The sequence below is a fragment of the Quercus lobata genome, chromosome 1 (genome assembly GCF_001633185.2).
Source record: "Quercus lobata isolate SW786 chromosome 1, ValleyOak3.0 Primary Assembly, whole genome shotgun sequence".
Classification (NCBI taxonomy): Eukaryota; Viridiplantae; Streptophyta; class Magnoliopsida; order Fagales; family Fagaceae; genus Quercus; species Quercus lobata.
In genome coordinates, this window is record NC_044904.1 from 22,239,118 (window position 1) to 22,261,260 (window position 22,143).

Here is a 22,143-nt window from a genome sequence, read left to right on the forward strand (position 1 = left end):
AATACATGCAATTGATAAGGATAAGCCGAGTAGAGTAAGATCTACTTTGCTCAGCCATCAAATCAAGAAATGTAATACTCGACATATTAGGCCAAATCAGTAGCAGAGCCAGAATTTTAGTTGGGGGGCAAGATTTAAAGTAAATATATTTTTAAAATTTTAAAAAAAAAAATTGATATAAAGCATAAACCATTGTGAGCAATTGTATTTCATTTTCATAAAAAAATTATACTAACAAATAAAAACCAAAGCAAGAAATTAATTTAAATACATAAAGACATTAAAATCAGTTTGCCCAACATTGCTAAAAGTAAATATTGAAGCCTCTTGCTTTCATGTTGTACTTTTATTATCATCTAGACCTCTTTAGAAGTCAAATCTTGCCATGAGGGAAGCTTGTCTATTTGTCACCTTACTAATTTATGGTGTATTATGTATGTGGGTACCTAAGGCATGCTTGGCAACGTCCTAGGCATGCTTGCAACGTCCTCGGCCATCCTCGGCATGCTTTGCAACGTCCTCGGCATGCTTAACAACGTCCTTGGCTGACCTTGGCATGCTTACAACCTAGGCGTCCCACATTGAAAGAAAACCCCCCCACTTTCTGCCTTATAAGCTGTGAAGTAAAGGGAGTAATGTACCACCAAGCCTCTTATGATCACAGAGATGCTTGGTGGTACACTACTCCATTTACTTCACAGCTTATAAGGCAGAAAGTGGGGGGGGGGGGGGGGTTTCTTTTGATGTGAGACGCCTAGGTTGTAAGCATGCTAAGGCCGGCCAAGGACATTGTTAAGCATGCCGAAGACGTTGCAAAGCATGCCGAGGACGTTGCAAGCATGCCTAGGACATTGTCAAGCATGCCTTAGGTACCCACAATGTATGTTCTATGCAACCATTTAACTTTTGTAATGCAATGTTTTCTCTATTTGATGCTTCCATTTCCATTTCTTCCTACTTCCCAGTTAGGATAGTTGTTACCTTTGTATTTGCAACTTTCATAATTTAGTGACAATTCAACACGTCAAATTATTCATATTTAGGGACTCAAGTCATGTAATCTAATTTTTCATTTTCCCAGCTTTGTTCTTTAATATGGTTGATTGCTGTCTGATTCTGATTAGTGCAGCAATTAATATGCATCTATATGGAGTATGGACCCAATAATTATATATCATACTATTTTTTTTTCTCACTCAAATGCTTTGTTATAGAGCCATAAACCATTGAAATTTCTTTTAAAAAAAAGGAAATTTGGGATAAACATCCAAAGTACCATGAACATGCTAAATCCTAGGAGAAGATAAAAGTTTTTTTTTTTTTTCTTTTAATGGCTATGTCAGTTTTGGTTTAAAAGTGGAATAAAGTACCTTGAATGCCTCTATGCCGTGTAAATTTTCCACTTTCTTTGGTGTCAGTTATTTTCTTGTTTAAGTAGAAACTACTTTTTTGTTTTTTTTCTTAGGTTAGGGGGGCAAAGCATTTAAGGGTTTCTATATGCTAGTACTCATAACCATCCTTGCCAATGCCAACCTTATCCTCTCTTCACTATAGTTTGCAACCACTAGCACATTTGAACCACTTTCCCCTTCCCTTTTAGCTTGGAAAGACAAAATTTTTTGCTTATCATCACGGAAAAAAATGCCACTTCTTACACACTTCCATGTGGTGCAACATGCCTAAAGTACCATTTATCTTACCATGGCAATTATATTGATTTTTACAATACTTGCATTCAAACTTTGGCTTCTTGGAATCACCACCAGCCAACTTAATGAAGTGCTACCATACTATAGATGGGTCCCTACTACCTTGTTTAGGTGGCACTGGGGGAAGTGATGCACCAAGTCCAATAAGTGCTGCAGGTTCAGGTGGGTTAGGAGGAGGGGGGTCCCCAGGTGCACCAAATCTAGCTGGAGCATCGACATCCATCTAATAAAAAAAAATTTCAACCAACAAAAAAACAAAGTTTCCACAACAATGTCAAAAAAAAAAAAAAAAAAAAAATCTATTAAATACAATGTCAAATAACTCACTCTCAATGAATGAATGTCACAACCAGATCAAATGAAAGCGATAAATTCTTTACAGTTTACAATGAATTTAAAAGATCACTTCAAAAGGCGATGCACAAACTGAAAGTTATTTTGTTGATCTTAGAAGTGAAATGCTTAAGTATAGATGCAAACAATGGGATAAAATAATATAGAATAAAATGCTCCTTGCCCAAATACCTCAACTTGAATACAATTGATATATAAGCAATAAAGCAAAAAATTGATACATATGCCCAGAAACAGATTGATATATAAACAATTGATAGATAAACAGATTGATATATAAGCAATTAGCCCAGAAACAGATTGATATGCCCAGAAATAGATTGATATATATATATATATATATATATATCACTATAGGAAAAGCAATTATAATGATATTCTTACAAGACTCTTGTACAACACTACAATTAGACCTTCGAACTTCTTCCACAAACTCCTCTTTCACATGAACGAAAGCCTCACAATTTAAGGAACCTCCTTAAAGTAAGTGGAAGAATGGGAAATAACGTAAATTGAAAATTGCATATTTTGGGAATTTTATCTCAAGTGAAATTCAGTCACTCAAGTGAAATGATCACTGTGGGGGGGGGGGGGGTATAAAACCGGGAAGCCCATGTCAATGTCTGCACTTGGCCCAGGGCCCGATCCAAGGCCCACCCCTTGGTCATGGGAAGGACCCTCCTTGGCCATAAATGTGGCCGAGGGCAAAGGGAGCAACTCGGTCCTGGTGATGACATTCCGGGTCATTTCGCCGAACAGGAAAAGTACTAAAACGACAAAGAACAATGGAAAGGCTGCCATTACTGCAATTAAGTACTTTGCACCTGACAGAGTCATGCTTTTCAGTTTTTACAACCACCCCCAACCACTTTGGGTATGGCCTGATGGGACAAGTATCAGCCCTATAAAACTGAACCTACACATGGACGTTCGAGAGAGGGGAAAAAACTAGTATAAAAGGAGGAAGAAGCAGTCCAGAAAGGGGAGGGGGACCAGGTCCAAGAACCGGAGCCACCCAGGCCATGCCGAGGAGAAAGTCTTCTTGGATAAGCTCAGTTCACCTCTGTGCGATCATCATGAACACCATAACGACTGTCCGTTCACCAAGGCCTAGCATTTTAGCCCACTCTCTACAAATTCATTGTATTGGGCCCGCTAGTCCAAGATCCCACCCACCATGTGGTATTGGGCTAAAAAACGAGACCTTACAATCACACAAGCAAGTTTTACAAATGAATTGAAGGAAAACTATCTTTTTAAATTCTAGAAGTTCACTCTAGCAAAGATCAGAGAGGTATCACTTTATAAACATAACTTGACGAAAGGAATAATTTGATACGAAACTTATAGTTGAAGGACTAAATGACAAAAAAGGTAACTAAAAATTCACTAAATTTAGAAAGGATTTTACTAATGTATGCTATTATCTAAGACACAAGTTAGTAATTTACTTTAGAAAACTTTTACGAGAAAATGGAAAAATGACTAGTTTTTTATAGTTTTTTAATTTTTTTCATAAAGAGTTTCATAAAATGAATGATTAGTAAGAGCATAAATTAACCAGACTCATTTAGAAAGTGTAATTTTTTTTAGAAGTGCTATGTCTACAATATTTTCACACCAAATTTTAGATGACAAGTTGTTAAGGTTTTTAATTTAAATCTACTACTAAAATTACTTTCTTACGTATTAGTAATAACTTTTCGGCTAATATTTGTTGTGAAAATGTTATTTACTTAGAGCATTCACGATTGCTAAAAACTATAGCTTTTAGCAACTCAAAACACTACTTTATCTATTTTAACACCACACTTTATAATACACTCCACAGCAAAAGTTCTATTTTTTTTTTACCATTTCATTAAAATATTATTTCTTTGTTTTTTTTAATTCTTTTTTATTCTTATGCGTCTTGGGGATATTTGCAGAGTAGCTGTGTAAGGGTCTACAATGTAGTAAGTTAATACGCGTTTGAAATGTATAAGCAAACTAGCATCTTGAGTTTTAGAAACTCGAGATCCATATTAAAACTCGAGTCTCAAAGACTCGCTTTCCGAGTCTTTGTGCTAGATGAGTTGGACAGAAAATGCCACATAGATCTTGAGTCTTTGAGACTTGAATTCTTAAAAGCAAAACCAAGTCTCTGAGACTCGATTTTGGTACTTGAAGAACACCAAAACCGAAGAAGAACCAACGATTTGACGACGAAGAACAGAGACAAAGAACAAAGGAAGAACAGATCTGAGTGGGTGATTGGACAATCTGAGTCTGATCTGCACGAAGAACTCAGAAGATCGTGAGGAAGAAGAAGTCTGAGTTGCCCACCTACTTCAATTTCGTTTCCATGTTCTTCATCATCATCATCCCAACAAATTATTGCCTTTTGCCGGTGAAGCTGGGATTAGACGTGGCGGCGATAATGGAGGCTGGAGTTGGTGGGTGTCACTGCTTGTGTTCTAGAAGATACACTGAAAGAAGAAGACGAAGGCTGATCTGAAAAAAAAATGGTGGAACTCGAGTTCTGCGTGGAATATTTTCCATGTCAGATGCCACTGGTTGGGTCTCCGCTTGGGTCTTAAGTTTTAAAAACTCAAGATGCTAGTTTTCCAGTTTGTTTTGCAACCAGACAACTAATGATATTCTTAGAAAATTAACACTAAATGGAAAAAAAAAAAAAAAAAAAATCTATGCGTCTTCCTCTCTCTTTCTTTGTTTTGTCTTCTCCCAAACAAAAACATCCTTCTGGAATACCACCAGCCACCATCAAAAAATCCAAGCCACCACCACCCCATTAGAAAACCCAATCCACCAACCAAGCCACCACCACCACCATTAGAAAATCCAATCCACCACCCACCATCAGAAAATCCAAGCCACCACCACCACCCACATCAGAAAACCCAATCCACCATCACCAATCTAGACCACCGAACCGCCCTGTTGCTTATTTCAACTACCACCACAATTGTTGCCGATTTCAACCCCCACCACCATTGTTGCTGAGTTTTTGAGTTAGATGAGGTAGGGAGAGGGCTCAGAGAGGAGAAGAAGAGAGGGAAAAAAAAAAGAGAAAGATGGCGGGAGAGAGAAGAGAAAGGGAGAAGAAAGAGAGAAGAATTTTTTTTAAAAAAAAAAAAAGTAAATTAGGAGGGAGAAATAATAAAATATTATAATTTCTTTTAAAGTTTATATCTATAATAACCTGTCAAAGATATCAGCTTACTATAGTTTAGTTGTTATTTTGTTTAAGTATAGCAGCTTTACTATGGATCACATTTTAGATGCTGTTTTTTTACTATGGATCACATTATAGCAATTATAGTTGTGAATGCCGTTTGTTTTTTTTAAGAAAAGAAAGTGAAATTTGAATTTTAATGAATTATTTTTTAAATACATTAAAAAATAATAATGATAATAAACATTTTAAAAGTACTTCCCAAAGGAAATGGCAGACTCTGCAGCACCCAAACCCGATAACTCAAAATTCTCCTTCAGCATTTGGCCCTCCTCGCAGCGGATCCGCGACGCCGTGATCGTCCGCCTCTCCGAAACCCTATCATCCTCCGACTCCAACCACTACCAACCCGTCCCCGCCGACGAGGCCTCCTCCGCCGCCCGCGTCATCGAAGACCGGGCATTCTCTGCCGCCGACGTGCATAATGTCCTCAACCACCATTTACTCAACCCCACCGCCACCACCACTGCCCACCGGTAACACCAACACTCACCAATTTCCAACATTAGACAGACTCGTCTTCCTTATCGACAAGTCCAAATCCATCAACCACCTTCTCCAACTCCACGCCGCACTCCTCCGCCACGGCCTTCACCACCACTCCATCTTGAATTTCAAGCTCCAGCGCTCTTACTACACTCTCGGTCGCCTCGACTATTCTGTTTCCCTCTTCGAACGTACCCACAACCCCAATGTCTTTTTCTGGACCTCCATTATTAACGGTCACGTACAACGCGCTCTGCACGACCAAGCACTATTCTATTACGCACAAATGCTGGTTCATGGTGTCGAACCCAATTGCTTCACCTTCTCTTCGCTCTTAAAATCCTGCCCGCTTGAACCCGGAAAAGCCCTTCATTCCCAAGCGATCAAACTTGGGTTCGTGTCGGATTTATTCGTTAGGACTGGTCTCGTTGACGTTTATGCGAGAGGGGGTGATGTCATGTCTGCGCAACAACTGTTTGATACTATGCCTGAGAAGAGTTTGGTTTCTTTGACGGCAATGATTACTTGTTATGCAAAATATGGGGAGCTTGGCAAGGCCCGTGTGTTGTTCGAAGAAATGAAGGAGAGGGATGTAATTTGTTGGAATGTGATGATTGATGGGTATGCTCAGAATGGGATGCCAAATGAGGCTTTTATATTGTTTAGAAAAATGTTGAGGGCAAGAGTTAAGCCTAATGAAGTGACGGTGTTGTCTGTACTTTCTGCTTGTGGGCAGCTTGGGGTTTTGGAGTCTGGTAGATGGCTTCATTCTTACATTGAGAATAATAGGATTGAGATCAATGTTCATGTTGGTACTGCATTGGTTGATATGTATAGCAAATGTGGTAGTTTGGAGGAGGCACGATTGGTTTTTGATAGGATCAAAGACAAGGATGTCGTTGCTTGGAATTCAATGATTACAGGGTATGCAATTCATGGATTTAGCCAAAATGCCTTGCAATTGTTTAATGAAATGTGCATGATTGGTCACCATCCTACTCATGTAACCTTCATTGCCATTTTGAGTGCTTGTGGTCATGCGGGTTTAGTCAGCGAGGGATGGAGTTTTTTCCATTCAATGAAAGATCAATATGGGATTGAACCAAGGATTGAGCATTATGGGTGTATGGTAAATCTTCTTGGCCGTGCTGGGCATTTAGAAGAAGCATATGCGCTTGTCAAAAACATGAACGCAGAGCCAGATCCTGTCTTATGGGGAACTTTGCTTGCAGCCTGTAGGCTCCATGATAACATTGCTTTGGGAGAGGAAATTGCAGAGTTTCTGGTTGGCAAGAACCTTGCAAATTCAGGAACGTATATTCTTTTATCAAACATATATGCAGCCGCTGGCAACTGGGATGGGGTGGCAAGGGTGAGGACCTTGATGAAAGACAGTGGAGTGCAGAAGGAACCTGGCTGTAGCTCAATTGAAGTGAATAATAAGGTACACGAGTTTGTTGCTGGAGATAAGAAACACCCAAACAGCAAAGAAATTTACATGATGCTAGAGGAGATAAATGGTTGGCTCAAGGCACACGGCTACACCCCACAGACAGAAATTGTGTTACATGACATAGGGGAGAGACAAAAGGAGCAATCCCTTGAAGTTCACAGTGAGAAGCTAGCTATGGCTTTTGGGCTCATCAGTACTCAACCTGGAACTACTATAAAGATTGTGAAGAACCTCCGTGTATGTCTGGACTGTCATGCTGTGACCAAGTTGATTTCAAAGATAACTGGACGTAAGATTGTGATGAGGGACCGTAATCGATTTCACCACTTCGTGAACGGTTCTTGTTCTTGTGGGGATTACTGGTGAATTGCAATATCGTTAACTATTCATGTTCTTGTAGGAAGTACTAATGAACTGTAATATATCACTCTTTTACTATATTTAGCAGTCCACTGATCATATAATTTGAATAATTTTTGTAGACCAACTGCAAATTTCCCTAATCTGTTTGACTGGTGATAGTTGGGCTCATTCCTCAATATCAACTGAAAAGATAAACATTCAGCAAAGAAAAACTGAAAGGATAAACAAAGTAAACGCAATGTAACTGGGTAACAAACATCGTTCCAAATAACAATCATTGGGAAAAGAAATGGTAAACTAGAAACCATAAATTATGGTCCAATTCAAATAATTCTGTACATAATTGGGTTACAAACTTACAATTCACTCCTACCAAGCATAAGCCTGACAGATAATTGAGTAAATGCAATTTCAAAAGCGATCAACACAAGTGAGTAATGCCTGATCTATGGTTAAAACGCAAAACCTACCCACCCAAAATACACTTTTTATCCATCCCCATTAAAAGTAACATCTCTACAACTAAAATTTGAAGACCAACTAAGAAGTTAATATCATTCCTGAGGTCATAGGGCTTTGGAAAACCAGGAAATTTGTAGAGCATTTTCCAAGACCTTACATTTTGAAATCCAAAACACAAACTGTATTGTTGGCAAAACATGCAGCAATCTTGTCACCTTCCTTGTTCCAGCAAACTTCAAATATGCCCCCATTGCTAGTATAAGTTTTGACAATCTTGTTTTCCTTCAATGACCAGATGTGCATGGATTTATCAAGAGATCCACCAGCCAAATACTCACCATTTGGGCTAAATGCAACAGAATATACAGGATCCCTGAAGTTTCAATATAAGAGATCAGTGAAATTCAAAAGCATCTCATCGGTTATAATCACCTTCAAATAACATCAATGACAGCAGCAAGGGCCAGTACCTGTGTCCATTTAAGCTGTATAGAAGTTTCCCAAGTTCCACGTCCCATAGCTTCACTGTTGAGTCAAATGATGCACTACTTGGAAACACAACCAACAGCATATTTTAACTGAAATAAGTAAAACAAGAATAAAGACCTAAATATGTACTGCAACACATTTTAACTCTGTGTGTGTGTGTGTGAGAGAGAGAGAGAGGTTTGTATGCAATATGATGCACAAAAAAAATTATTCAGATCTTGTCCTAGCAAAACCTTAGTGTATCTTAACTCAGTAATATAGGCTTAGTTACACATGTAGTCCTCAACCTTTGCCCCATGTTTCAAATTCATTAAAATATAAACAGGACTATGCATCTACTGCTGTAATTGAGGTTTTCTCTCATGTGAGTCATACACTCTTCAATCCCGCGGATATTATACAGAAGGTGAGTTCAAACTTTGGACTTTCATTTTTCAAATGCATTTGAGCTTTGAAGTATTTAGCCTATGTTAGTTCATTTTAGTGAATCTCTCCCACCGTTAATTGCTGGTCACTCCAATGACTAATACTTGGAAAAGAATGGGGGAAAGTCACCTTTGAGCTATCAATCATTTGTGAAGTGTGCTTGGCAACCCTCATGGGTGTTGCAGTATTCTAATTTCCTATCCTTTGAAATGCTTCATTTTAGTTCTTACATTTTTAAATTTGTGTCAAAAAAATACTTATCAAAAAGAAAAGTTTGTGTCAAAAAAGTCACAAAAAAGTCCTTGCAGTTAACCCCTGCTTTGATTTTGAGTAGAGATCGTTCAGTGAAATCCCAAGGATTTTGATAGCAGCATATAAGGGAAAGGATTGGCCATTCAAATACTTTGTTTTGGAGTAGAGAGAATCAAAATAAGAGCTAACGACAACGAACATTAGACATAAACTTAAAATTATAAGGACCAAACTGAAACATTTCAAAGCCTGAGGACCATTTTAAATCATGGGGTGAAGGTTCAGGACTAAATGTGAAACTAAACCAGTAATATATTGTTTAACCCAAAAGCAGCCTCCTCAACCAAAAAATGAAAGGGAGGTGGGGATGAAGAAATACAATGACCAGCACAATATATTTTTTTGATAGGAAAGTTAAATGATAATAGTGAAACCAACAAGATATATTAATGCAATAAAGTTATCCATCACTACAGACAGGAGTTGAAGATGGGCCAAGTCATAAATTTTGAAGTCTACAGTCTGAGAAAATAAGCCTGACCATCATTGAAGACCAAATGGCAATGGAACATTTTCAACACAACGGTGGCTTCACTTAACAACTCCTGATGCACTCTACCTCTTAATAATATTGTATGAAACTAATTAGTTCAATGTGTTTTGTATATATGAAGATATTAAATACAAACTTCTTTAACAATACAAGATGAGTCAAGACTAATAATACAAGTCAAGGGTACTAAAGATTCAAAGTAACAGCACCTTATATAATCAATTGAGTTTTACTACAGGCTGCCAGTAGCTAATAATTCTGTGCCTCTGAAAATTTTGATAACATTAACAGGTTTTCTAGAACAAATCCGTAATTCATAATCCATATTAAATTCACTTTTCAAGGAATAAAAAGTTAAATGATCAACTAAAAAAGCAATTCCAGAACTATCAAATAGAATAACTAGATAACCGGTGCAAATGCATAAAAGTAGATGAAAATTAAGGGCATTCAAATTCATTAAATCAACAGCATATACCTTGCCAACAATAACTGATGATTAGGGTTGCTTGTACCAGGTCCAGTGGGACTCCATCTGATGATATATATCTCCTGCAAAACAATTATTCAATGTTTCTGAGAACAATCTAGTCAGAGCTAAAGTGCATATGCTGGGAGGCAAACACATTGAGATTAAAAAGAGAAACAAAATCTCCACAGTACCTTAGCATGATCCTTTAAGTCATGAACATACCTTTCCTGCTTCATACTCCATATCTACAACATTGCTATATATCAGTTGAAATTGAAAACAAAAACACACCAAAAAGAAAAAACCAACAGAACGATATATATTTTGGAGTGACAAGAACCAAGATAAGCCAAGAAGAAATGTGATGAAACTGTATGAAACAGGTCAAATTAATTTAAAGATTGAAATACAAATTTGAAGATGGCACACACAGATAATGCTAAGAGCAAACATCTACGTCAATGGAACATAAGATGCAAATCAATGTAATAATAGTACCATAAACAACCCTTGCAGTGACAAAAGTGCAGACACACAAACACACACATATATAATACCAACAGTGAAAATCTATGTCAATGGAACATAAGATGCAGGGGAAGTTGGTGGTCAAATTCTGTGCAGGGGCCCTACGGAGTTTGTCTTTGGAAGAGGATCAGGAAGGGGTGCGACACTTTTTATCGTTTTGTTAACTTTAAGGTGGGAGATGACTCTTCTATAAAATTCTGGCATGACCCTTGGTGTGGGGGGCTTCCTCTGAAAGACAACTTCCCTGAACTTTATGGCTTTGCTTGTAACAGGTATGCTTCAGTGGCAGACTTGTTATCTCTTTCAGGGGATAGTTATCATTGGAATGTCAGTTTTGTTAAACCAGCACAAGATTGGGAATTGGAATTGGTTGTCTCCTTTATGGATTGGATCGATTCTGGCCTGAGGAGAAAGAATGTAGTGGATGAGCTGTGCTGGATTCCGTCCTCCAAGCAGACTTTTGATGTTAGATCCTTTTATAGGGCCTTACATTCTTCTACTCAACTCTCTTTTCCTTGGAAGTCTATATGTAAGCCAAAAGTACCTACAAAGGTTAGTTTCTTTCTTTGGATTGTGGCACTGGGGAGTATTTAAGTAGTGATAATTTGAGGAGGTGTAGAGTAATGGTGATTGATTGGTGTTGAATGTATAAGAGAGATGAGGAGACTATTGATGATTTACTTTTGCACTGCCCTGTTGCTAGAGAGTTGTGGAATTTGGTGTTTTCTCTATTTGGTGTTCTGTGGGTTATGCCAATGGGGTTGTGGATCCTCTAGCAAGCTGGCCAAGTAAGTTTAACAAATATAGATATGCAGCGATTTGGGCAATTGGGCCATGATCCCTCATTGTCTCATGTGGCGTATTTGGTGGGAAAGGAATACTTGCACTTTTGAAGGAAGCAAGAGGTTGATTCATGATTTGAAGCTTCTATTCTTCCAGACTTTCTCTGAAAGAACAAATGCCGGTTTTTATCCTTTTAACTCTTCAGCTGATTTACTTGATAGCTGTAATTTTCTTGCTTTATAATTTTGTTTTCTTTGTTGGCCCCTAGCACCCTGCCTGTGTGCTCTGGTCCCTTCTGTACTTTTGTTTTTTATTTGATGAAGCAGTAATTACTTATAAAAATAAAAATATAACATAAGATGTAAATCAATTTCCTAAAAGGAAGGAATAGCATAAACAACCTTTGCGGTGATATCATCAGAGCAAGAGGCCAACAAAGAACCTGTTGGATCCCATTTGACACAGTTAAGTTCACCCTGAAATGGCACAAAGTTCATAATTAGCATTAAAAAAAATAAATAAAAAAACCTTTACAATGAAATCACTTCATAAGTCAATGCACACAGTTTGATCTAATGCTTTCCAAACATTCAGAAGCCAACAGGTTTCGCTACTTGATAGTCAAAGTGAACAGATTTAGACACAATGAGGCAATTCTAGTAACTACTACCACTAATGTAGGCACTAAGCTGGTAAATACATGTTTTGCTACTTGATTAATCTTAGGGTCGATGCATAAATTTTGAGTAAACTGAAACATTCCTAAAGGTGGAGCTGGCAATTCCCAGCAAAAATCCACACTAAGCCCCAAGGTTGGCCATGAAAAGAAAAATATAGAAGCAATACTTAGGGAGCAATATGAGCAGTAGAATTCAAGAACAAACCTGATGCCCAGCAAAAGTTTTGATAGGACGGCTTTCTCCAATCTTGCAAACATATATCATATTGTCTGTGGAACTTGTTGCAAATGATACATTGTTGCCAGTCAACATCAAGTGTTGGACCTAGATGATACAAAAATATTAAAGTTGAAACCCAAACAAAGGCAATTGTTGCACCAGACAAACACTAATGAGTATCAACATTCATTCAAATGTAACACCTGCATGAAATTCAAATTGTTGTTTCCATTCCTCTGCCTTCACATCCCATGCAATTGCAGTTTTATCACAGCTGCCTGTAAGAAGATAATCACCCTTCTTGTTCCACTTTAGGGAGAATATGGGTCCAGTATGTTTGCTCAGAGTACTCCTTAATTCCCCTGAACAAAGATAATAACAAAAATCAGTACACCAAATAAATTTGTGCGATGCAATGAAGACTAGCATACAATTATGATTCCAAGTTCCCACATAAATATGACACGCACCACATCAAAGATATATATATATATATATATATATTTTTTTTTTTTTTATAGGTACCACATGAAAGATATCAAACCGACCAAGAAAAAAATTTGCTTAAACATTTGGCCTAGTCCATACATGCAGATATTATATGCTTAGGTTATGTATGTTTGTATGTATGGACGTGTGTATTTTGGGGAAAGAGATATCCATATAATTATAACAGATTGGGATATTATACATAATATTAACAACACAACAAAAGAGGAGAAAATAACATTACATCTGCCCTACTGTAAAAGAGAAAACTGGATCTTTGGAAATGGAATAAAAGTCCCATGCATCTGCCATTCAGTTTATTTGGACTATGTACAATTTTTTTTTTTTTAAAAAAGGATACAATTGTACTTTTTCCTAGATTATCTTTTAAGCCAAATAAACCAATGAAAATATGCTATCCCAAACGAACAAAAAAACCAACGAGAATGACTAAAATAACCAAAGCTCAAATTGAATGTTTTTTTTTTTTTTGGAGGGGGGTGGTAAGTAAAAATATTATATTAGAAGAAAAAGGAAAAAGTATAATCCCCAATGTTCTTTAACAAATCAAAAGAAATCTAAGAAAAAAGAACTTCAATTGAAAATTCTCTAACCATATATCCTATTTATTATAAATAAAAAATTCCTCCAAGCACACACTAGAAATAACTCAGAAAAAAGAACTAGTGAAAATTCGCTAACCACATATCATATCTGTGCAAGGAACTCAACTTTGTGTAAATCAAATCTCCACGATGCTTTCGTAATTCACTTATTCTATCCACATTCTTCTCTCACATCCTTTTGAGATATTATCTTTTAGCAAATAGCAAGTTAGTTGGGTGACCAGTGTATGTCTAAGGTAAGATTTCTAGCACAAACATATATATGCATGTGTGTGAGAAATAATTAATTCTTATAAATGGATGTGTAATTTTTAAAGACAACAAAAATCAATTAAGAAATTAATTTATTAAATTATTGATGTGGTAAGAAATAATTAAGAAATTTATTTCAACTGAGCTTAAAAAAAAATTTAGGTCTAGGGGTTCAAAATTTTACTTTAGGAGGGTCAAATTTAAAAAAAAAAAAAATTATATATATAAATTTTTTTTTGGCCCAGCTCAGGGGTTCATTTCAACCCCTGGACTGTGCCTAGAGCTGCCCATGATGTGGTATAAATGATATTCATTATCATTTTATAATAAAATTAGTAAACTTAAAGGCATTTTTTGTTTTCTATATAGGAAACCTCTTTTATACCCAATTATTGAATATTTATAAAAGCCTATAAGATTAGGCTTGTGATAAAGTATGTAGTGCTCAAGTATTAATAAAATTAGTCCAAACCTGTGTGATGCACGGGAAAATAACTTTACATAAAGGTATAATTTAATTATGCTTATCTCTAACTACTTTGTTTCAATAGGTTTTTGATCTTCAGTATTTTCATCAACAATTGATAAAACATTACTCCTCTTTATTGTTTTTTCAAAGTGCCAATCTAATCTAAATATTTTTTAATTATTTCAAAGTTCAGCAATGAAGCCTTCATGAGATCTAATAGTGAAAACCCATGAAATTATTAAAAATTCAAGGAAGGCAGCTTCATGAGCTTCAAAAAATTCATGTTAATTAGTGTACTTTTGTAACTAGGCTTTGACAGTTTCACAAAAGATAGTCATACAATTTCTATCATAATAAACTTAACCAAAAATAATAATCATAAAATATTCAAAATGGTATTTCTCATGAAAGTAGACGTACCAAGTTTTAAATAAAAGCTAAATTATGTAATATTTATCAATTAGGCTTTAAGTCTTCCACATGCAAGTAATGCCCGATATCATGCCTCTCTTCTACTTGATTAGATAATGATTGACATATACACGAGAAGGAAAATAGGTCCTTGAACAAAGAGGGAGATGGATTATAAAAAATAAAAATAAAAAAACTCATAAGAAATTGCGATTTAGATGTTCCAATACCGATAATATCTTCTTCCAGGTAATAAGAGTGAGCTATAGGCAAGGATTATACTAAACTCATAAGAATTTTTTTTATTCTTTTTTAATATCACCATTTTCAAGCCTCTACAAGTGCCATCATCAATTGGGAAAAACTGAAGCTTGAGGTTCATAGAAGTGAATATCTTTTTATCAACAAATAGAATTTGCAAAAAAGGTAGGCAAAATGTTCCAACAGGATTACAATCCTTTTGGCCTAGAAATTAGATTGGGAACAAATCATACTGTCAAAACCTTCAGGTGTCTAGAGCTTAAATCCCTTCAGGAATATGGAAAGAACAATTAGGTACCCACCTGGAGCATCTGGGTTATGTTCAACCTATTTATCTGTCGCAACCCACTCCAAATGCTGAGCAGCATCTGCAACCAAAAAAATCTCAGAAATTGCAGGTTTTTCCCATTTCTTATATGCAGCTAATAAGGTGACATCTACTAATCATCCATTATAATTTCCTTTATGAAATATTAACACTGTGATGTTGCAGACGGCAAGATTATAGACGGTTGGTCATTGTGGGGCTTTTGTCAATCACAGCAACATGGTGATAAGTATGTATTATCATCACCAAAGGAAACACCTTCATTAACAAACCAAATATAAAATTTCCAAATAATAAAAGAAAAGGCAAAACAATTTTAAACTAAATAAGCATGTCACATGAATGAAATTATATGCAGCCGAGCAGCAATAATAGTAGACCAATTTGCACACAGGAAAATAAGTAATTAACTTACACCTTCAAAAGAAAAACTAATTAACATACTGAGAAAAATAAGTTTTTGTTGAAAATTTTTTCCAAGGATAATTTTCCCCTGAAACACATTGAAGCTCATTTAGCAAACAAATGTTCTTGGGAAAGTTTGCAAGATGTAGTTGTAATGGAAGGAGTAGCCCACTTTATCATTGAAGAAAGGCCAGAGGAAATCAATACTAATCTGAGATAGAGGCACACAATCCTAATATAAGGGATCTTTACATGAGGTTACAATTGGGGAAACTATGACCAAAAAAACAACAGCAACAAATTTTATTTTTATTTTTAGGAGACTGATATGTGTGTGTATATATACATATATTTTTTAAAACCCTTAGGAAATGTTATGATATTAGCCAACATGATGCCATAGTGGAAATTGTCAACATAGCTAAATTCAGCAATTCTACATATATTGGAGTGGGGAGAATTATGTCAAATGAATCTTCTTCTCAAATACAAGACAAAGATTTTTCTAGTTCTCAGTTCTATAGGTTCTTCTTATCTCATAAATTGAGACCCATAAAAAGAAAAGGTAAAAATCTCATTTAGCTCTGCATAACATAATATGTAAATTCTTCAAATAACATACTAAATACAAAGTTAGTACAATCTTTTGGAGCTAAAAACAACATAAAAAAGAGGAATTGAGAAAGAAATCTAACAAAACAGAATATTTATGAATGGGGAGAGAATATATGGAACCTTATGAATTTTTTATCATATGGGGAGAATCTTTTTCATCATAAATCTAGCCTAATAGATTAGTTTTGAAACTAACTAAATAAAATGGTTTAGATTGTGAAATAATACTGCATAAAATAACCTGTCTCTAGGTCTGTAACAGGAATAGCCTATTGGAATTCTTGGTTACCTGTTAGGATTCTAGCTGTATGTACTGAAGCTACCATGTATTGTATTGTATGCTAGTATTGTTAGCAAAGTAATACAGTTAGTTACAGTAATGCAGCTAGTTAGTTAGTTAGCTTTTGGGTGGGAATTGGTTAAGCAGAGATTGCATTGTATATAAGCTGCTAAGATGATCAATTAGAGGTTATCCAGAGAATTAACCCAAGTTTGTGCCTATCTTCTTCTTTCTTTGCTTAGGAGGTTGGTTACCCTCGAAGTAAATGTGATTTTCTTCCTCAATCCTCATTCCTTCCTTCTCAAATCTCTGAACTACCAAGAACTTAACATTACCCTTATACCGAAGAACCAATCACCAACTGCTCCTATAATGGTCTAGCAGACTAGCACAGATAAATGTAGATTATACTAACAATGCAAATAGCAGAAATTGGTATATGACACAGTCCTCAAATTTCTTGCATTAAGCAATCACATACTATGTTCACTTTTAAATTGAACAAAGTATGATAAGATAGCATCAAATCAGAAACAAAAAGCATGACAAAATTTAGATTTATAAGTCAATAAGGCTGAGTTTATAGTTGTTTTTTATGAAATCATGGTTCAGATTATTGTATGATCGGGTTAATGAGTTCAGATTATTGTGTTTTGAAACTATATAAGCAACAAAATGTTTACTTAGAAATTCACGCACCCAAGAGCTGATGATGAGTTTTGGTGATGGGAACTTTGGTTCAGGCATTTGTTCAAACAGTTTGAGGAGGACTACTACAGACGCAGTTGTTCCAATTATCCTTGACCAATGCCACTATTGTCAACTCCCATACGGTCCAGTTATACCTCCTAACCTCCCTCAGGTTGGAGTAAGTTGAATACGGATGCTTTGGGACTTCTTTCATCCTTCTGGCAGAACTTTGGGCTCTGAGAAATGACCTATTTATGGCAAAATCTCTTAGGATTGAAAAGCTCATTGTCAATGAATGTGGATGCAGCGGATATAATATCACTTGTTTCTAGTTCAAATTCTATAAATAGACAAACCCTGCCTCTTGTGGCTGACTGCAGGGCCATTCTTCAAGCTTTCCACTAGGTGAAAATCGAGCAATGCATTACTTCAGAGAGGCTAACAGAGCTACAGATTCTCTTGCTAAATATGGTTGTTCTCAAGCAGAACCTTTTATTGTATTTTCTCAGTCTTCTTCTGTTGTTTTAGAAGCTTTGCTTTTGGACTCTATTTCGGTTCCTATTTCCCGGGAAAATAAATAAATAAATAAAATCCATGGCTTAGATTAAGAATTGAAAAACATCTTTCAATTTCGACTATTGAATAAAAAATAAATAAATAAGAAAGATTTAAAAAGTGAGAGTAGTAAAAAAAAATTTGTAAGAGGGAAAGGGGATAATTGCAGCCTAGGTATTATACCGAATCCTAATTAGTTTTTAACGAGTTCTTTCAGTACAACAAATGGATTTAAAACTCTTACCACAATTCTAGTACATGGTAGACTGTGATTGACTAACTTTTACTTTCATACCCAGTACTTTTTCTATACTATTTATAATTTGACATGTGAAGAGTTGTAGTAAAAATTGTTCATTTGTTTGTGGTACTAAATTTTTTGGTTTTTAATTATGTATTGAGGGTGTGTTTGGATAGAACTTATTTTGCTGAAACTGAAAACTGAAAACTGAAAACACTGTAGCAAAATAATTTTTAAATGTGTGAATAGTATTGTGGGACCCATTTTTAGTGAAAAAGTTGATAAAAAGTGGAGTTTGTGGGACTGTGAACAGTGCATAAATACACTGTTCACCAGAGAATGGGTCAACCATTGCGGCTGAAAAGGCAAAAAAAAAAAAAAAGAAAAAAAGAAAGGAAGGAGGAAATGCAGACGCAGCAAATAAAAGTGCTATCCAAACTAGCACTGAAGGATAAGAATTAATTATATATTTCATTTGTTTAGCTAAAAAGAAGTACGAAAGGAAATAGATTATAGGCAGTTTGGCTCTAAACCAATAAGATGATGACATTAGTTCTTTTTATATACAATATACATGACTCACTTAACCCAACAAACCAAGTAAGTTATGTACATTGCACAAATAATTGGACACATATTATCTTTCAATTGTTAGTTGGAACCCAAGGCTTCAAAAGTGTTTGGAGCCAAACCTTTTACATAAATTCTAAATTTTATTAATTTTCTATTATAAATTTATCATATAGGTATTTATTTTTGAACTTTGAAGTTAATAACAATAACAAAAATCTTACAACAATGTATTTCAACATATAAATTTCAAGAAATATGCTTCAAATTTATTATGGAGTTGTTGTACTATACGTGCAGTATGTTTCGTTTTATTTTTATTTTTATTTTAAATCTCACTTATAGTAAGATTGCAACGATATATTTAGACTAATACAAAAATTAATGGAATAGTAAGGTGAAAATATTTTTCACCTAATATTTGACAAAATGATGAAATACTGAAATACAAAGAAAAAAAAAATGATTAGGGGTAAAAAGGTAAATTTTCCTTCCCTTCATATATTCACTCCATTTTAGAGTGCTAAAAATTTGTAGAATTGGATAAATAAAAAAATACACACCCACCTTGGTGTCAATTGATATCTACTTATAAAAATTAAAAAAAAAAAAAAAAAAGAAGGTAAAAATGCCCATTTATCTGTTATTTTCCTTCCTTCATTTCTATCTTTCCTAAAATCACCTCAACCAAATAGAGTCAAGTTACTTTACTTGATTGTGATGACACTAATTAAGATATCGTTTCAAATATAAATATAAATAAATAAATATATATATATATATATATTGTGGGGGTTAAAAACACAAACTCAAAAGAACCAAGCTTGAGTTCTTGATCAACACAACTAATTTGTAATCAAGTAGGGGTTTAATTCCACAATGGGAGAACTAGACAAGTGATCGAAGACAAAGAAAGTAGGAATAGGCACTTTGATTGAAGAAAAATGGTTTCCCAAGGTACAAATGAAGACTTAAAAGGAAAATACAACCTTTTGCTCTCTCTATTTTCTCTCTCTTGTTCTTCTTTGTAAAATTTTCTAGGTCCCTCTTCTCATTGCCTCCTCCTCCGTTTATACTCCCTCCCCCTCTACCTCCAGTTGTATCTTTCTTAGTTGGATTTGGGGGATACTTGTCCCATCAGCCTCTCATTCGACCATTTTTTAATCATGAAGGCAGACTTTTAGGGTGTTCTCACTGTTCAAGCCAGTCATTTAGCAATTAATGTGGTTGGCATTAGATAGGAGTGCTCATTAATCAAAGGTAACTTAAGACATTGGGATCTGCACCATCTTCCTCGTGTTCATTAAGAAGGTAATCGAAATAATATCCTTAGTTAACCAGCTTGTCGCTTCTCTGAGGGTTTGTTTCACCTTGGGATTACCAAGTTCCTTGGACTACCTCAATAATGGGCCCAAATGGTTTCTCTTTTTTAGGGCTTTGGCTATCTCACATTTACAGATAGGTCGGGGCCGTTCCATGGAAGATGATCTTCAGAATCTTCTCCTTGGCCCAGCGTCCACGGGGCTCCTGGATCCCGACCCCCCACATATATAAAATAATTCAATAGTTATAATAATTGGAGATGGGGGAATTTGAACAATGGACATTTTCTTTGAAAACACCAAGAGGTGGGTTGAGTTACAAGGCTCTTTGCCTTAATATTCCCTTCTTGAGCGTAAACATTATAACGGTGAGAAAAATTATAGAGATACGCTTAGCTTGTTCAATGTGCTTGAGTACCTTGGGAAGGTGATAATGACATGTATATCCATATCATTGATCTCAATGCTAGTTAATGGTGGAGCCCTAGAACCCCTCCAACCATCTAGAGGGATCCGGCAGGGTGATCTAATGGCTCTGTATATTTTCATTATGTGTATGGAAGTACTTGGATTTCTGATTAAGGATAAATTTGATTCAATTTGTGGGACCCGGTGTGTGCCTCTCGGGGAAGGTTGGTTTTCTCCCACTTGTTCTTTGTGGATGACCTGGTGTTATTTGCTAAAGCAAATGAGAAAAACTGCCAAAGTGTAAAAGACGTTATGGATATGTTTTGTGATCTATCAAGGCAGAAAGTGAATCAAGGGAAATTTAGGGTGTATTTCTCCCCCAATGTAGGAGCTAATGTGAGGGAGGAGCTTTGCTCCATTCTTGATTTACTCCTTGGGTCTACTAGTCAAGATTTTAACTTTATTATTGAAAATGTCTAGTGTAGATTGGCTGGATGGAAAGGCCACCTCCTTTCCTTTGCTGGCAGGGTAGTGCTTACCAAATCTGTTTTAGCAACTGTCTCAAACTATGTCATGCAAGTAGTGATCCTTCTAGGTAGAATTCTTAATTCCCTAGACCGGGTTTGTCGGAATTTCCTTTGGGGAACCATGGCAAAAAAGAAGAAGATGCACTTGGTTGGGTGGGATAAAGTCACTAAACCAAAAGAGGAAGTTGAATTGGGTGTACCTGCAACACGACCCAGAAACTTAGCTTTGGTAGCCAAGCTAGGGTGGAGATTAAAGATCGAGAAGGATAAGAGCTAGGCCAAAGTGATGGCCCACAAGTACTGAAATCTGGCTAAGTTGTGATCTAGAACTTGGAGAGCTATTAAGAGAGGGAAAGAAATATGTGATAAAGGCTCGAAGTGGCTGATTGGGGTGAACAGCAAGCTTCTGTTTTGGGTGGATAAATGGCTGTATGATGGACTAATACATAGTTTACTACAAGACCCACTTAACTGGAATGAGCATGAACTATTTGTTAAGGATGCTACATTGATTGGTAGGTGGAATCTTAGCCTCTGCTCCTTTCAGTCTCCATTGGACTGTCAAGGATGCTACATTGATTAGTAATAAGGGCTACTTCCCATGTCCCTAACTTCTTTAATCTGGATCTATGTAGACGGCTAAAAGTCAACTGCAGAAGTAAAGAAGTTTCCAAAGTGAAGCTGCTGCCTTGGAGAATATTCTTTACCTTTGCCATCTGGAACTTGTGGCTTAATAGGAACAATGGTGTGTTTAAGGAGAAAGCCCCCAGCCAAAATACCCTTCGGACAGCGACACACATGGCCACAGAGTTTTATTTCTACGTTGGGAAGACATTTACCAAGAAGTCTAGAGCTGAAGCTACTATGTACTAGGAGAAACCTGAGGTGAATTGGTTTAAGCTCAACACATATGGGTCATCTATAGGGGACCCGGGGAAGGCAGGTGAGGGGGGCCTTATTCATGACCATAGAGGGAACTGGATTTCTGGATTTGCCCGTGGCATAGGGAAGCCACAAGCGTTGATGCTGAGTTATGGGCTCTCCGAGGTGAACTCGGTAGATGTATAGAGCTAAATATCCAACCCATGGAAGTGGAGTTAGACGCAAAAGTTGTGGTTGATTGGGTTGGTGGCTCAAATTGTCCAAATAATTCTCACTCTTCTCTTATTGAGGACTGCAAGTAACTCCTCAATCAGCTGCCCTGTGTGAAGATCAAGCACAACTTTAGGG

General features: G+C 36.2%; 1 protein-coding gene and 1 pseudogene across 3 annotated transcripts; one reads left to right on the forward strand and one right to left on the reverse strand.

The window, feature by feature from the left end:
- The first annotated feature begins 5,519 nt into the window (after positions 1-5,519).
- Positions 5,520-7,677, forward strand: LOC115983491 (pentatricopeptide repeat-containing protein ELI1, chloroplastic-like). Of its 3 annotated transcripts, none has more exons than XM_031106206.1 (2): positions 5,520-7,377; positions 7,445-7,538. In XM_031106206.1, exons 1-2 carry the CDS (start codon positions 5,723-5,725, stop codon positions 7,452-7,454), a joined length of 1,665 nt encoding a protein of 554 aa, XP_030962066.1. In that variant the 5' UTR covers positions 5,520-5,722; the 3' UTR covers positions 7,455-7,538. The 3 variants fall into 3 exon arrangements, with proteins under 3 accessions (XP_030962066.1, XP_030962074.1, XP_030962059.1); XM_031106214.1 differs by having other exon boundaries at positions 5,520-7,374; positions 7,442-7,538; XM_031106199.1 differs by having other exon boundaries at positions 5,520-7,677.
- Positions 7,678-7,907: 230 nt separating this feature from the next.
- LOC115950904 lies at positions 7,908-13,665 on the reverse strand (annotated as a pseudogene).
- Between the last annotated feature and the right edge of the window lie 8,478 nt (positions 13,666-22,143).

Excerpts from the sequence above, each read along its gene's own strand:
- LOC115983491 (XM_031106199.1), top strand. The coding sequence starts at position 5,723 with ATGTCCTCAACCACCATTTACTCAACCCCACCGCCACCACCACTGCCC.